This window comes from Protomyctophum bolini (genome assembly GCF_963924005.1).
Source record: "Protomyctophum bolini genome assembly, chromosome: 3".
NCBI lineage: Eukaryota > Metazoa > Chordata > Actinopteri > Myctophiformes > Myctophidae > Protomyctophum > Protomyctophum bolini.
The window spans coordinates 27,803,143-27,819,200 of NC_137864.1; the positions used below are offsets into that span (position 1 = coordinate 27,803,143).

At 42.8% G+C, this 16,058-nt stretch overlaps 1 protein-coding gene across 1 annotated transcript in view; it reads right to left on the reverse strand.

Moving 5' to 3' along the window:
• The window catches only part of sh3gl2a (SH3 domain containing GRB2 like 2a, endophilin A1), a 61,452-nt gene extending 46,133 nt beyond the window's left edge, over positions 1-15,319 (reverse strand). The window contains 1 exon segment of the mRNA XM_080759788.1: positions 15,144-15,319. Within this exon segment, the coding sequence (XP_080615914.1) occupies positions 15,144-15,188 (45 nt within the window). The 5' untranslated portion in view covers positions 15,189-15,319.
• Between the last annotated feature and the right edge of the window lie 739 nt (positions 15,320-16,058).

Genomic DNA, 16,058 nt, shown 5'->3' on the forward strand with positions numbered 1-16,058 from the left:
GGAGGTATGATTTTTTCAAAAAAGTGTACAGTATTTGTTAAAATGTTGTTTTTATGTGGGCACGCCCACCAGTTCATTAAGTATGCCTGGTGGTTGGTGATCCACCTGAACTGAAGCCGCACCGCTGTAGTTGTATGATAAAGGGGGAGGGGTTAGGGGAGGGGCTGATTGCGAACGCAGTGAGCACTTACTATGAGACCTAGCAGATCATGTCTGTGTGTGTGTGTCTGTCTGTCTGTCCGTGTGTCTGTCCCGCTATCCAAATATGGAGTGTGTTGCATCAGCAATCACTCAGCTCCATATATGGGCACAAAAGGGGCCAGGTCCACTCAGCTCCATATATGGGCACAAAAGGGGCACCATATAAGGAGTCCCCAAAGCAGCTATACGTCCAAAACCCAAATATGTACGAGCTGCGTTCGCTTCCCGCGTTTGCGCGTCTTACTCGTAGTGTGATGTCACTATATTACCGTTTATTTCATTGACCTGTTTGACTGTCAAGGGTTCGGCCTCCAGGAAGAAACCCTAATTAAAAAGTGAATACACCATTGCACATAAAAACGACTCCAGGGTGTCTAATGAAGTACTGTCACCTCATAGACACATGAAAAACTGGAAAAATACAAAAATCACGGCACTGGTGGACACGTTTCTGAACTGCCCACAGCCCTCCTATGAGACACGATTATTAGTGAGGACCTATTATATGAAGAAAGGTTGAAAAGTGGTGAAGTGGTCTTAAAAGACTAAGCTTCTAACAAAACAAACTAATTCGACTACTTCTCAGATTGGGGCCCATGATCCACGTCTTTCCATCCCATTTTGCAAGTATAAACTGGCTCCGGGTAGAAGAGTTAAGCAATTGAAAATGGGTTTGACATTCAAAATTGTAAATGCAGCCTTGCCGTCAATGCCCTCAGTTTTATGTGACTAACTACCTCAAAAAAGTGAGTGACCCACATCCACAGCAGAGGGTAATTATGCGCGTAACATAATCATCAAACCCGGAAGTAATGGAGGAAAGCCTACTGAGTGGCAAAAACTACTTTCTGGCCTTGACAGTCCCATTCATCCAGGTAGTACAGTAACAGCTCAGTACAATTCGTATCAAGTCTATCAGGTTAATGTATGTGTTAAGAGTCATGTGTCCCAAGACCATCATTTTAATGTTAGTAGGGATGATGGATCGTAAAAAAAATCAACTGCAGTTCTCTGGCAAAGGACAGCTAGACCAGTTCTGTAATAGTCCATTGTAAGGAAAGAGGTGAGTAGCTATTTTATACCCACTCTGGTCAGCAAACTGTCACTTCTGCTTCAATATATATGAGTTGCCGGAAAGCTACCCAGAGATAATGAGACCTTTTGAAAACTCGGGATAAGACATTTGTCCCCTGTAACCAGCATGATACATCTATCATACAGGGGACAAATGTCTTATCAAAACATATGGCCATGTGCTTGGCTGACCAAAATTAATGCTTTTCTTTTTTAGAAAATGCAGCAGGAGACGACCTGCATGGGGCCCCAGGGAGAAGTCTCAGGCCTAATGGAAACATTTCAGTAAAATGGACCCTAATGCTGTAACTAAAATATGGTGCTTTTCCTCTGAGGGAAGGCAAACGACTGGAAAATATTGCGTGAATAAATCCACACAACAGGACAGGCAGGTGTTATAACGAGTGGAATGGCCCTTTGATGCAACACTTTTGCACGTTTGCTGCAGTGCAGCAAATGTGTTCAGTAGCAGCAGTAGCCTAGAGGTTAGGAATGAGCTCGTGACTTGGAAAGCAGACAGTCTAGATGGGGAAAAGGTTTGTCTCCATCAGCAGATATTATTGAGCAAACCAGTTAACCTGGAGTGGAGCTACTCAGTGCAGTGTGTCACTGTAATGGGCATCTCTAGTGTGCACTTGATCTGTGAGTATGAAGCGCTTCTGTACTGTACTGTACTGTACTGTACTGTACTGTACTGTACTGTACTGTACTGTACAAGGCAACCTTAGGCATGGGTTCCAATCCAACATTGGCACAGGGTGCGTTTTACCTTTGGGTAGGCTACAGAATTGCGTTGGGGGGGGGGGGGGGGGGGGGGGGCAAGTCGCCGCCGCCGCAGATTTATTTATTTATTTATTTCCCAAATGGTCTAAAAATTAGTTATTTAGCATACTTTTACTAATGAATTAGCCTATACAAAGACAACGACTGATCAGCCTATTTTGGACGATATGGGTCTTTTCTCGAGTCAGTGTGTAGTCTCACTAGTCTGTGTAGATTACCCGGCTGTGTTGCTGCCCCTCCCGGGAGTCCCGGCTCATGGCTCTTCACAGACAGCACAGAGACAGCAGCCACTCCGCTGAACGTGTCAGTGTTGCTGCAGTGGTGTGAACTGTGAACCGTGCGGGCACTGGTGGTGGTGCTAAGTTCTGACAGCCGACTCACAGGAGTCACAGCTTCTTCTTCTGAATTACTTTATCTTTGCCTTGAAAAATACATTTAGCGTTTTGGTGTTTCCCAAAACAAACCATCACCATCACATTAACGATCACTCTGATCGGTAATCTGCATTTACCCTATCTGTGATCGGCAATTTACCCTATCTAGATAAACCGATCTTTTACACCATTTAAAGGCGCAGTGAAACGGAAATGGTGAACAACATGAAAATAGTGTTTCCACATGAAACACCGGTCTGAAGTTTCTGAACCAATCAGAGTGTCGCATCCCTTCAGGCGATGGGACGGTAGCTAGGGACGGTGGCTAATGCTATGCGCAACAGCGTGGTGTTGTTTGTTTATAAATCAGACGGTCGCCCAGCACAACCAGTTTACTGTTATGTGGCTTATTTCTACCCTATAATGTTTTCAGAAACATATTTTAGCGTGATGATTAAGTTGAAACCGAGTAATACACTGTCTGAATGTTATCTTGAATGGAAATAAAAACGGAGTAATCTGTAATCAGAAGCAGCTGTGTTGCATGGATGCGCAGACATGGGGAATTAAACATGTGAGCTTCATTTTTATTGGCTTTTATCGATGTGTATCTCTACACGTCATCACGCAGCACGTTTTCGTTTTAATAAATAAATAATACAATCGTTTTTATGGACCTTTTTTTATTTTCCCATTTTTTTGGCATCCATTGTTAGGTATGCCCATATGATGACCACGGATATGGTCTAAAAGTGTGAAAAGCGTATTTTTCATTTCACTGCGCCTTTAAGTGGTATAAATGTCAATCAGATATATAATAGTATAACATCATTTTGCATTTTTGTGACAGGCCTAAACATTATCCCCTTCCTCCCCACACACAGGGTATCGGTATCGGCCGATCATGAGAAAAACAATCGGTGATCGATATCGGTCCCAAAAAACCTGATCGGAGCATCCCTAACTGGCACACTTGCATAACTGTGAGAGAGATGGTTTTTGGTTTAAAATACAAATATAAAAAAAAAAAAATCAACTACCGGTAAATTAAGTTTCCTCAAATCTGTATGCATCCTGCACATAATGCTACATTCATTCAAACTCCGAACTCTGACTGGGGAGGGAGTTTGGGAGATAGGTGGGTTACTGCTCTTGGGTCTAATGATCATTACATACCGATAATATTTCAGAAGAAGGAGAAAAAAGTCAAAATAAATGGCCTACTAGTGCGCAAGCAGAGCATGCAAGTACTGTAGACCGCTACAAACTTTCAAATCTCAGCCTCTGTGAAAGAACGTTTGCAATATTGAATTATTAGGTTTAGCTATTTGCTACGTACCTTGCTTTTGGAGGAAAAAAGTAGTATTTTGAAGTATGGTAATGATTACTTATGCCTGTTATGGCAGTGTCAGATTACATACATGTATACATAGGTGCATTACCTTTAGTCCACCCGATACTGAAACATCATCGTTACGTCACCATCGATAACCAATTATACCCTGGCATTTGTACATATATTCATCACGTCATATGGTCATATGTCTATATGTATGTATATATGTAATTTCTGAGTTGATTAGTGGTATAATGTGGTTACTCTGGTGGTTTGATTCGTATGTTCCTTTAATCCACTCGACACTGAAACATATCATCATTACGTCACCATCGTAAACCAATTATACCCTGGCATTGGTACATATCTTCATCACGTCATGGGACATACGCTTCGTAGCATGACGGAAAACATACCTGCACGGTCTGCTTCGTGCCAGCATATGACGTCATATCATATGCTGCTAAGGAACATAACCAGTAAGACGCGCAAACGCAGGAAGCGAACGCAGCTGAGACCCTGCAGATCATGTCTGTCTGTCTGTCTGTCTGTCTGTCTGTATGTCCCGCTGTTACTGTATATGTGGACCTGGCCCCTTTTGTGCCCATATATGGAGCTGAGTGGACCTGGCCCCTTTTGTGCCCATATATGGAGCTGAGTGATTGCTGATGCAACACACTCCATATTTGGATAGCGGGACAGACAGACAGACAGACAGACACACAGACATGATCTGCTAGGTCTCATAGTAAGTGCTCACTGCGTTCGAAATCACCGTAGCACCTGACTGATAACATTACTTTCACGCTCTGCTTGCGCAAGTAATAACTGGATCATTAAAGCAGCTGTCTGTGTCCGATTCGTGCCCAAATATGGAGATCTCTGTATCTGTCTGTTTGCCTGCGTCCCTTTCATGCCCATATAGCCTACAGTACTAGAGGTTCAGCCCTCACATCTAGAGTTTGGGCTGATATGCACCACCGATCCGACCAATATGTCTGAGTCATGGGGCTTTGTCAGAGACAGAGAAACCGCTGTACACATCTGTCTGTGTCCCTTCTGTGCCTATACTGTATATGGAGATCTTTGTATCTGTCTGTCTACCTGTGTCCATTTTATGCCCATGGAGATCCCTGATGTCATTAGTATATGCCCATACCCTGTATATTGTCATGCTCATACATGGGCATATCGGTTGTATCTGTGGTTCTGGTCAACTTATATGCATAATTATGTTCCATATGCCCAATATATGTGCATATGGAAATCCGACGTTGTGCATATAAATGTCCCTCGGGTCATCTGCGATACGTGTGCCGAGTTTGAGATTTCGTTTATTTATTGTAAGATGTAAAAATGTAAAACCAGTGAAAAAGTCAAAAGTATAACAATAGCTTGGAACAGGCTCAAACCTTGGCTGGCCAGAAGCAGTCCACCATGCCATTCCTATGTTGATCCACAGGATTTTTATTTTCAATTTTTTATTCAAACTAAATCGGTGATAAATCCACCTTAAAATGCTCTGCTTCTCCCTCCAGGTGATAAGTGAGTGAACTGCCACTGTTCACCTTCACATCCATTATAAAGGGAACAGTGTTTATACTACAAATCAATACAGCAAATGTACTATTGGCATTTTCTCGCTCTACAGCAAATCTCTTCACAGAAAATATCAGATCTATAAGCTCCACAAGTCCCCGTCCCGTCCCGTCCCCCCCCCCCCCCCCCAGAATAGGAATGCTAGCGTTCAACAGGACAGGACTGTGTATCCATGGTCTGTGTCATCTACTAGTATCCACTATCCATGGACCTGTCTGTCCATTCATCTACTGTAGGGTTAGTATCGACTATCTCTCCAGTGATGACTAGTGCGTTTCTGTCTGCTCTTCCCTCCACGGTCTTCTCATTCTTTTTCACCACAAAACAGGGTTTAAAAATGTGTCAGGGGTCAAATCTGCGGGTGGTACATTGCAAACAGAGTAACAGTTGTGCGTTTTCAAACAAAAATATAGTCCATTTTGTTCCTTTACGCTGCTTGCTCATTTATCCATGTCTCTCTTTGTGCCCGATTCTCTCTCTCTCTCTGATTCTCTCTTTCCTCCACTTTCTTTCTACCCCATCTGTCTCTCCTTTTGCTTCTCTTTCCCCCACACCTCCATCTCTCTCTCCCTCACTCTCTTATCTGCCAACTGGATCTGTTATGCTCTGCACTGCAGTAGGACTAACAGGCATCAAGCCATGGCTGGATGAGTCACCCTCACACAATCTGCTGCCCTAAAGCCCTGCAGGCGTCAGCCACATACAGGGGCCCCTGTGCTGTTCCCCCTAGGCTTTGAATTAATAACACATACAGGCACGCAGGCAAGCACACACACACACACACACACACACACACACACACACACACACACACACACACACACACACACACACACACACACACACACACACACACACACACACACACACACACACACACACACACACACACACACACACACACACACACACACACACACACACACACACACACACACACACACACACACACACACGTGATATTATTATTATTAGCCTAATAAGCCTATATCATTTGCTCTATTCACCATATTTGAGGCCAACCGCACAAGGTGGCCTCTGCACATTGCACACAAGGCGATACCAGTATAGGCCAGCCACATATAGGCTATACTTACATTTGTTAAATGAGAAGCCACCGCAGTATGCCATGTTCTTGTCACATATTTGACACACAGCCTTTGTTTTATCCTCCGTCAATATGTAGTACTTCCATACTGGAGATTTCTTCCCACTTGTTGCTGCCGCCATGCTTGCTAGCTTCTTCAAAGTTCAAATAATTCCCTCATTAATAACCCCTCCTCACCTAGACTCGTCATCAATTATCATCATCGACTGTGTACGTGCGTGATTCGTGCAGTCCACTGTGTTTGTCTGTCTCCTGCTGTCATGCAGGACTTTCAAATTATTATAAACACAACATGTATATAGTACTCTTATTATGCAATATGCATAATTTTGCATATTTTCGAGTTAATTAAAAAAAATATATATATATTATTATTTTTTTATATTAAAAAAAGGGGAAAAATGGTTTAAACGCATTAATTAAGATTCGAGTGCCAACCCTAACGAGCGAACATTCGAACCTTGAATGTTTGGGGACAGCCTTAACACACACACACACACACACACACACACACACATACTGTATTCTATTCCTAATGAACACAGGAAATGTTTGGACACACACAATGTATGTACAGTAGCCTATATGTACATCACACACAGCAGCCTAGAGGTTAGGAATTAGCTTGTGAAATGAGCTATATACAGACAGAGAGAGACAGAGAGAGAGAGAGAGAGAGAGAGAGAGAGAGACATTTTATAGAGAGGGGGGGGGGGGGGGGGGGGGGGTTATGAGCATTATCACTACTCACAAACTGTCCATGTTTTTATACTCGACATTTCAGCCATTCACGATAAGCAAGATGTATTTTTGTTGGCGCTGGTACATTATTCTGAATGATTGAATCCATTGACCTCTGTATAAAAGATAACAGCTAAACGTGCACAACTGAATGTGCGTGCGTGCGTGCGTGCGTGCATGCGTGCGTGCATGCGTGCGTGCGTGTCCAGCAGCTATCATTGACGCACAGTGTTGTCGTTCGGTTTATTATAGCTCATTGCCGTGCCATCACAAATACACTAGACTGGAACTGACACATGTAGGCCTACTGCAATGTGTGTTGGAATGTGTTTCTCTGCACTTGCAGCCAGTTGATTGTGTTGCTTTCATATTGGGTGCATTCAGTTATGCGCACCAGGAGCGGACATATTAGTATATATTGCACAGCGCGTTCAGTGCGCTTATATCCGAACGCACCCATGTGTTAACTCACATTGAGCCCAGCTTTTTGTCATTCATGAATCTCACAACAATATCCCAAACAACACAGTTCACACAGCACACTGATAAGAGGAAATCACCTGCTTGTCAGGAAATTTCACAGGAGTTTTCACATGCATGGATTGCATTCGGCAATGCACACATGACATGTGCATGCATGAAGCCCAATCAACAAATGACAGGGTAAATGGTCAAGTACAATGAAAACAATTAACTAGTATTAACTAGAATACCAGGTATTAACTAGAATACCAGGTAAAATAAAACATAACATCTGTCAACATTTGTGGACAAGCTATGTCTATCAAACTAACATGCATAAAATATGCGAACAATTAATCACACGCACGCACGTACACCCGCACTCACGCGCGGTTAGGGTTAGGGACAGTGTTAGTAATGCGATGCGGCCTTCAGAATGCCCGTTGACCGTTGCTCTCTCCCTCTTTCCTGTAACTATATAAAGGCACAATTTTTTTTTTTTTTTATTTAATAAGAAGAATTGTAAAGTGCAAAACAAAGGATATTTATTATAGTAACACAATATATATATTATTTTTTTTACAGAATCAGTTGTTTTATGGTCATGAATCACCAGGATCCTGGATAGTACGGCAATGTCAACAATGTTGAACTTTGCCTTGGGTGCCTTGCTATGTTTTTTATGTTTTTTACTCAATTGCTGTTTCATAATTGATTTAAGGCCTCTGGTGTGCTTGCATGTGTGTGTGTGTGTGTGTGTGTGTGTGTGTGTGTGTGTGTGTGTGTGTGTGTGTGTGTGTGTGTGTGTGTGTGTGTGTGTGTCTGTCTGTGTGCGTGCTTTAGCCACTTGGCTGCAGACGATTAAATGGGTACTCTAATAGGTACTTGAAGGCAGACGGGTGAGAAATAATCATTTGACTCAGCAGACAATTAAACAAATCTTCATAAGCTATAATGAACAGCCATGTATCATTATAATGATTTTTAAGCTAATCGACACAACACCCTAGACCTAGAGACCCAGTCGCCCTAGACTCTGTAATGACGCCCCAGTTATGACTGCAGACTCAACACCCATTTTCAGCCCCTTCATAGTCAGTTACTCTACCGCATACCGCACTCCTTATCGCCTGTGAGTTCTTGTTGCCTATTTTTGGTTAATTGTTTACGCATTTTATGCATGTTATTTTGATAGACAAATCGTTTTCTTGTCCACAAATGCTGACAGATGTTAGGTTATTTGAACTGGTATTCTAGTGTAGCACTTAATTGTTTTCTTTGCACTCTATTACTTGACCATTTACCCTGCCATTTGTCAGGCATTTTACTCTGATTGTGCACTTTTTGGTCACTCGTGGCTGAATCTGCTAAATGCCTAAATTGAAGCAAGACTGCATCAAAAACTTCAATAATAATTACATACTGTATTTAACAAGTGCTACAGTACCATAAATGGTGCATTTATATAGCACCTTTATCCAAGGCGCTTTACATAGATTGTGCATTACATTCATCCGCATTCACACTCACATTCATACACAGATGGTGGAGGAAACCATGCAACATCACACCAACCTGCATCATTGAGTCTTGCTCAAGGACATGACTTTAACACTAACTCTGGGAGAGGCCGGGTTCGAACTGGGAACCTTGCAGTTTCCATCCGGCCCTTCTTCCCCTGAGCCACTGCCGCTCCACTATCATTGCATCGTTCATCAGATGATGCACTTGTATTGAAGCTGTTCCAGCTTTTTTATCTAACATGATAGCTGGAAAACACACCCAAGTAGTTACACCTGAGGAAGAGATGTGTCATAAGCGCCATGAAAACCAGGCAATTTCCTTTTATCAGTGTGAGGTGACACTTGTTTGTGATTTTAATATTCAGTGACATCAATATGTTTTATCTCGTTTTTATTGTTATTCATTCCCCCTTTTGTGCCAGGATATCTTCATTATAAAACATAACCGTTCCTGAATTTGCAGAACATATCCAACACACCATTGACACCAACATAGCCAGGGCAACATTGATCCATCACAACATAGATCAACATTGGCTGTACTGTCATCGGTGAAAGTCACCATATTTACAGATATGCCAATGGCAGTCAATGAGTCAAATATCCTCCAATACCGATATACAGCTGCTACACAATAATTGACATTGACAAAAGGATCTATGTGTGATATCTGTACAGGTAGACTTGGAGCTTATGGCTCCAAGTTCGTTAGCAAACCATTACAGCCAACTTGAACAGATATCGGCTATCATTTCCCTGATATTTACCAGCAACCAGCCCAACTGTAACCCAACAAAGATTTGCATCTTACCCGATCTCGGGCCGCTAGCCCCTCCTATATTCAGCTTTTAGTGAATATAGGAGACACACACACACACACACACACACACACAAACACACACACACACACACACACACACACACACACACACACACACACACACACGCCTGCTATGTCTCTTCAGCTGTGTGTTGAGAACTATTTGTGCATCTCTCCATCTGTTCCAGTGAGGCTCATTTGACTCATCATAGCTCCTGCTTAGGGCAAAGTGGAGTGGACAGATTTCATAACAGCGTTCACCTCTAAACAAATACCAGACACAAGCCACTGCATCTGAGGAAAAAGATCTGTTATACGATCTGCTGTTAAGAAATGACTGGAGAGAAATGCCACAGTCAAGGCCAATGGCCTTATCAGAAAATGGATCATTATTATTATAACTGTGATTTATGACTGGACATATATGCAGAATAATGACTTCATGGTCACGTGCAACGGATTGGTTGGTTGGTTGAAAAAGCAATTTCCGGTGGAGCTGCTGGGTTTTACCCTTCATGCCCTGTGCCTTTTCCCTGCTTTAGATTATGACACCCGTTATTGAGGGTCCAATGTCCTTGAGATGTGTTTTCTGTAAACTGCCCAGTGATGGACTGTATAGTGTGTACTGTGTAGGCCTACAAGAAAGAAAGTGAGAATGTGAATGCAATACAAGGGAAAAACATACAGTAACAGTGATGGATGGACTATACAGGGGCCAGACAGAAGAGTGCATATACTACAGGTCTGCATTATAGTAGAAGTATGGCTGCGATGAATGTTGGTACATGACACATCAGACAATTCAAGACATGTACATGTGTTCTAAATGACTAGGTCATTGAGCATGTGGGTGTCTGTGAGAGAAGGTGAGAGAGGAGAGAATAGTTAGCTAATGTGCAGGTGAGTGTGTCAGTGAGGCATGATTGAATTGAATTGAATTGAATATGTGAATATTTAAGTGTGTGTGTGTGTGTGTGTGTGTGTGTGTGTGTGTGTGTGTGCCTCATAGAAAATAAGATGACTCATGAAACTGGCTGCTGGATATTTGATGAAGAAGGGGACCTTGCACGAAACGTCCGTGCTGCAATTAAAATGTCAAATTTTCCTCTAAAACTCTCTGCTTAGCTATGGTCCTTTTATGACAGCGTTCTGCTTCATAAAGCTCAGACTGGAGAGGTGATATTGAGCTGGCTGTCACACAGCAGGGAAATGGAGATAGCGATATCTGTCACACACAGATGCCAAACTCTCACAGCAGCAGGTTGAGGTAGTTACTGAAGAACTTTGTATGGTTCTCTGGGAATGATTCTGCAAAATGCCCAAATTGTAAACTGAAGCAATTAGGCCAACATTCAGTGAAAATAGGTAGATAGAGCACTAGCCTAGGGGACAGGACAGGACAGGAGAGGAGAGGAGGGCATATAGAGAGAAGAGGATGGTGCTGTGAGCCAAGAGAGCAGATGGTAATTATGGATGGAGAGAGGCCTACAGAGACAGGCCATCTCTGAGGCAGGTATAGAACGTCAAAGCCATGCCTAATGGGTCATAGACATTTTCCCATTCAAAAATCCCATAACCCCCTTTTTTTAGGGCCTCCTATGTCCAGCTTTTGGTGTATGTAAACCAATTTTTGTCCCAAGTTCTCCAACACAAACATGAAATGCCATTGACAATGAATGGACAATTTTGGGTGTTTGTGTAAACACAAACATTGCATAACACAAACATTGATGACGAAGGTGAGGACGCAAATGGTGATTGGCCAGAATGAGATAAATGGTAAAAGGTGAATGTTGCATTTATATAGAGCCTTTATCCAAGGCGCTTTACATAGTTTGTGCACCCATTCACAGTTCACACACACACACACACACACATTCATACACCAACACATCAGGAGCAATTAGGGGTTCAGTGTTGCTCAAGGACACTTCGACACTAACTCTGGAGGAGCCCGGGTTCGAACTGGCAACCTTGCAGTTACCATCCGGCCACTCTACCCATGAGCCACTGCCATGAGCCATCAAATGATGTATGATGATGTATGCCCCTCACTTCACACAGGTGTGATTTATATTAATATAATATTTGTGTTAAAAATGAATAAAATGAGTCCAGGCATTCATTGCGAATGCAGTGAGCACTTACTATGAGACCTAGCAGATCATGTCTGTGTGTCTGTCTGTCTGTCCGTGTGTCTGTCCCGCTATCCAAATATGGAGTGTGTTGCATCAGCAATCACTCAGCTCCATATATGGGCACAAAATGGGCCAGGTCCACTCAGCTCCATATATGGGCACAAAAGGGGCCAGTGATTTGTTTGTTGTGGACCTGGCCCCTTTTGTGCCCATATATGGAGCTATATGTCCAAAACCCAAATATGTACGAGCTGCATTCGCTTCCCGCGTTTGCGCGTCTTACTCGTATTAGAGGTTTGGGCGGCCTGAACACCTACAGTATGTCACAGCCGCTCCAACATATGAGTTTGTGTGTATGTGTGTCTATTTCATATTATTCCCCCCCTGTGACGTCACGTCACGGGTCTATACATCCATCATCATCACACATCATCACCATTTGTCATCATCAAGGCACCGCTCACTTCACACTGGGTGTGATTTTTGAAAATAAAAATAATATGGATACCAAACGGCTGAAAAGTAATAATTTATCCAAAGAAGCAGAAATCCAGTCACTTATTTGTAGGTTTTATGGTTCAATATAGGATCATCAGGTGACTTACAGCATGTGACCAGATCCCTGTAAGTTTAACTTAGTGTTTAACTGATTTCACACCCAATGATCAGGTTAGTAGGATACTGTAGGTATGGTAAGTGTTTAGTCATGTGGCTGTTTACAAGTGATGGGAGATAAAGCTTCTCACTGCGCCCAGTCTGTACCGACTCATCCCCTCAGGTAGTTGAAAATAGATACATCAACCGATGTAAACCATCCCGTGCAGGCGTGCACCCAACATGCACTAATATAGGCCACAACATGTGACGTGAGTGAGTGTACAAATGAACCCAGAAATAAGGTGAGACTATTGGCCATCTGACTTTCTTGGTTCATTCATAAACGCCATGGAGCTGAATTAAATTACATGCCACCCATGTTTGACCCCGGTGCAGTAGTTGACATCCAGTCGACTCCTGGCTATTATTAGTGTGGTGATTCACTCCCTGCATCCTCCTCTGTCACACTGAACTCTCCTGGAAATGGACAGAGATGCACACAGGCACACGCCATTTACAGGCAGGGCTCTTTAGATAAATAATGAGTGACTGCTAGAGAGAGAGAGAGAGAGAGAGAGAGAGAGAGAGAGAGAGAGAAGGAAATGGAAAGGTAATGTGAGAAAGGGAGAGCGAGAAGGAGAGAGAGAGACAGACAGAGAGAGAGAGAGAGAGGCAGAGGCAAATGAAAACGTACACTAATGTGAGCAAAAGAGAAAGTAAAAAACCAAGCAGCAGAGGCTGGTTGTCAAAGATTATGGTCCAAATTAACTGATGCACTGTGAGTCAGCCCAGCTAGAGGCCTTCTGCTGGTCTTGGTAGTGAGCTAACTTGTCTGTTTGAGCATGCCACACACAGTCTCTGTCCGAAACGAAACGAACCGACGAAAACGACACACACACACACACACACACACACACACACACACACACACACAACACTTCTTCAAGCACATAATACAATTCAAAGCCACATAAAGCCCTTGAGATCTAGCATTTTAACCTTTCTACATGCCTGACTAAGTGCATTACAGCAGTGGTTCGTTCTTAACCTTTTCTGGATCAGGGCTAACTGGAGGCATTTGTGGCCCACCCATCTGACCACTTAACACAGCTGCCTATTATGTAGTCAGTGCATGTTTATTTTAATGATCAATCAACCGTGTTCCTGCTTGGATCAAGTTCATTCATCAGTATGAAATTAACTAATTTTCCAAGGTTTTGAAGAAAAAGTATTATTTGTATTAATGTTATTGTATCATTAATCATATATATATATTTGTGCAATATCCTCATGGCCCACCAGTGGGCCCCAGCCCACAGGTTGAGAACCAGAACACAATACAAACAAAAGAGATGTATTAAGCCTATTAGAGAGCAGGCAGAAGCATTATTTTACTGAAGGATCTAAAAACAGGGGGATGTGTCTTCCTACTCTATCTATTAGCAACTGAAATTAACGATTTATATCTAATTAAAATGAACAAAAGTGTCAAATATAGGCCTACAGTTAACGTTTTTGACACCACACACATAGTAATAACTCCCTAAAGGCCTATGGCTAATAAAGAGGACCTCCTTCTTAATCTGAACATTGACAATAGCCTATAACGAGGTATAGAGAGCATGAATGCACATTAAAAAAATAAACAGCTGTGCAGTCCTGCAGAACATTTCTCCTGATAATGTAGCATAACAACATAATCAATCTCATTCACCTTGAATTGATTACCCCTGCATAGCATTTCAGAAAGACTGATGATTCGCATCCAGCTCAGATCGAGGCCAATAACACATAGTTCTAGCAGTCTGAGTAGACCGTGAAAGATGCGTGTGTCGAGCATTCAAAGGGCGGCGAGGTCATCCGTTACGGTAGGTTAAAGAAGGATTTGCTCGGAACTGCATTATGTAACATCTCGTGATTCTAAAGAGAGTTCCAATATAGTCGCAATTAAACGGTGCTGCCTGCGAATGCCGTGTGCACGGCGAATGTCATCTGAAGGGTAGGGGAGCTTTATGCACGACACCTCAAAATCATCACCAGACATATAGCCTATTGCATTTTCATGTGTCAGCGCATAACAACGAGTAGGCCTATCCAGTTTTCTGCTCAGAAACACATCAGCATCGGTAAGCCATAGACAGACATAAATAGACTCGCTGTGCCAAAACAATTTCAAGCAACTCGATTTCACCCATGGCCATGGAGCTCATTGGTGCACAACAGCAGGTAATAGAGAGCACAGTGTTCCCACGTTACCAGTGCGCACCACCGCAGGCTTGCGACATAGTTTATGCAAATGATCCACGTATGAAGTCATTAATACCGCACTCTCCAACAACGGCCAGTTTTGCAATACCGGTAGGCTAGCGTTTCTAAATTCTCCTTACCTGTGAGGCTTTGTGGAATTGCTTCTTGAATCCCGCTACAGACATGGTTATATTCTTTGGATCAATGGTTGTAACGTGAACGGATGCTGGTGGAGGACTGGAGGACTGTTCAGTGAGGAATGACTCGGTCCTAATGGTGGCGGGTTGATAGAGCAAGGCAAGCCCCTGTGTGTGTCTGTCTGTTCGTAACCAGAAGGAATCTCCTGTGAGCGGTACGTGTGTGAGGTAAAGCCGTGATCGGACGACTGAGCGTACGTACGTACACAGCGTCCCCGTGACGTAGGTTCGGTCGTGACCAGGCCCCTTTTAAAGAGGCCGCCGACGGCGAGTCCTCGCAGAGATACCGATGATATTGTCACGACATCCTTAAAATGATTTAAATGAATTTAGGCTACGATAATGTTGTTCATAAAAGTAGTGGCGGATAACATGACAATATATGAGTGACTATTTGTCTCTTTGAGGCAATGAAATGAAACATAAAGCACAGTCAGTCGCAGAAATACGTAGGCTAGTACTGACCATGGTCCAGTTCTCTAACGCTCTGGACCAGGGCTAGCTACTGACAGGACATAGCTGCATACAGTAGCATAGCATACGGATATTCAGCACCATGGACAGCGCCAAACAGTAGCCCGTTTTCACACCGAGCGGTGGCTATTCCTAGGCAGCATACTCAGTAACTGAAGGAGGGTATAGGCTACCCATAGTGCCCACGAACTTTGATTACCCACGCAAAATAAAACATATTTACATTTGATTCAATCAGACATTTAATTCATGCAGTGTAACAAATGGTAACAGGATAGGTGGGCACCACGGAAGAGTGGGCAAATTGGCATTAAATTGTCTATTTCCCCCAAAATGTTAAAAAAAACATATATATATATATATATATATATATATATATATATA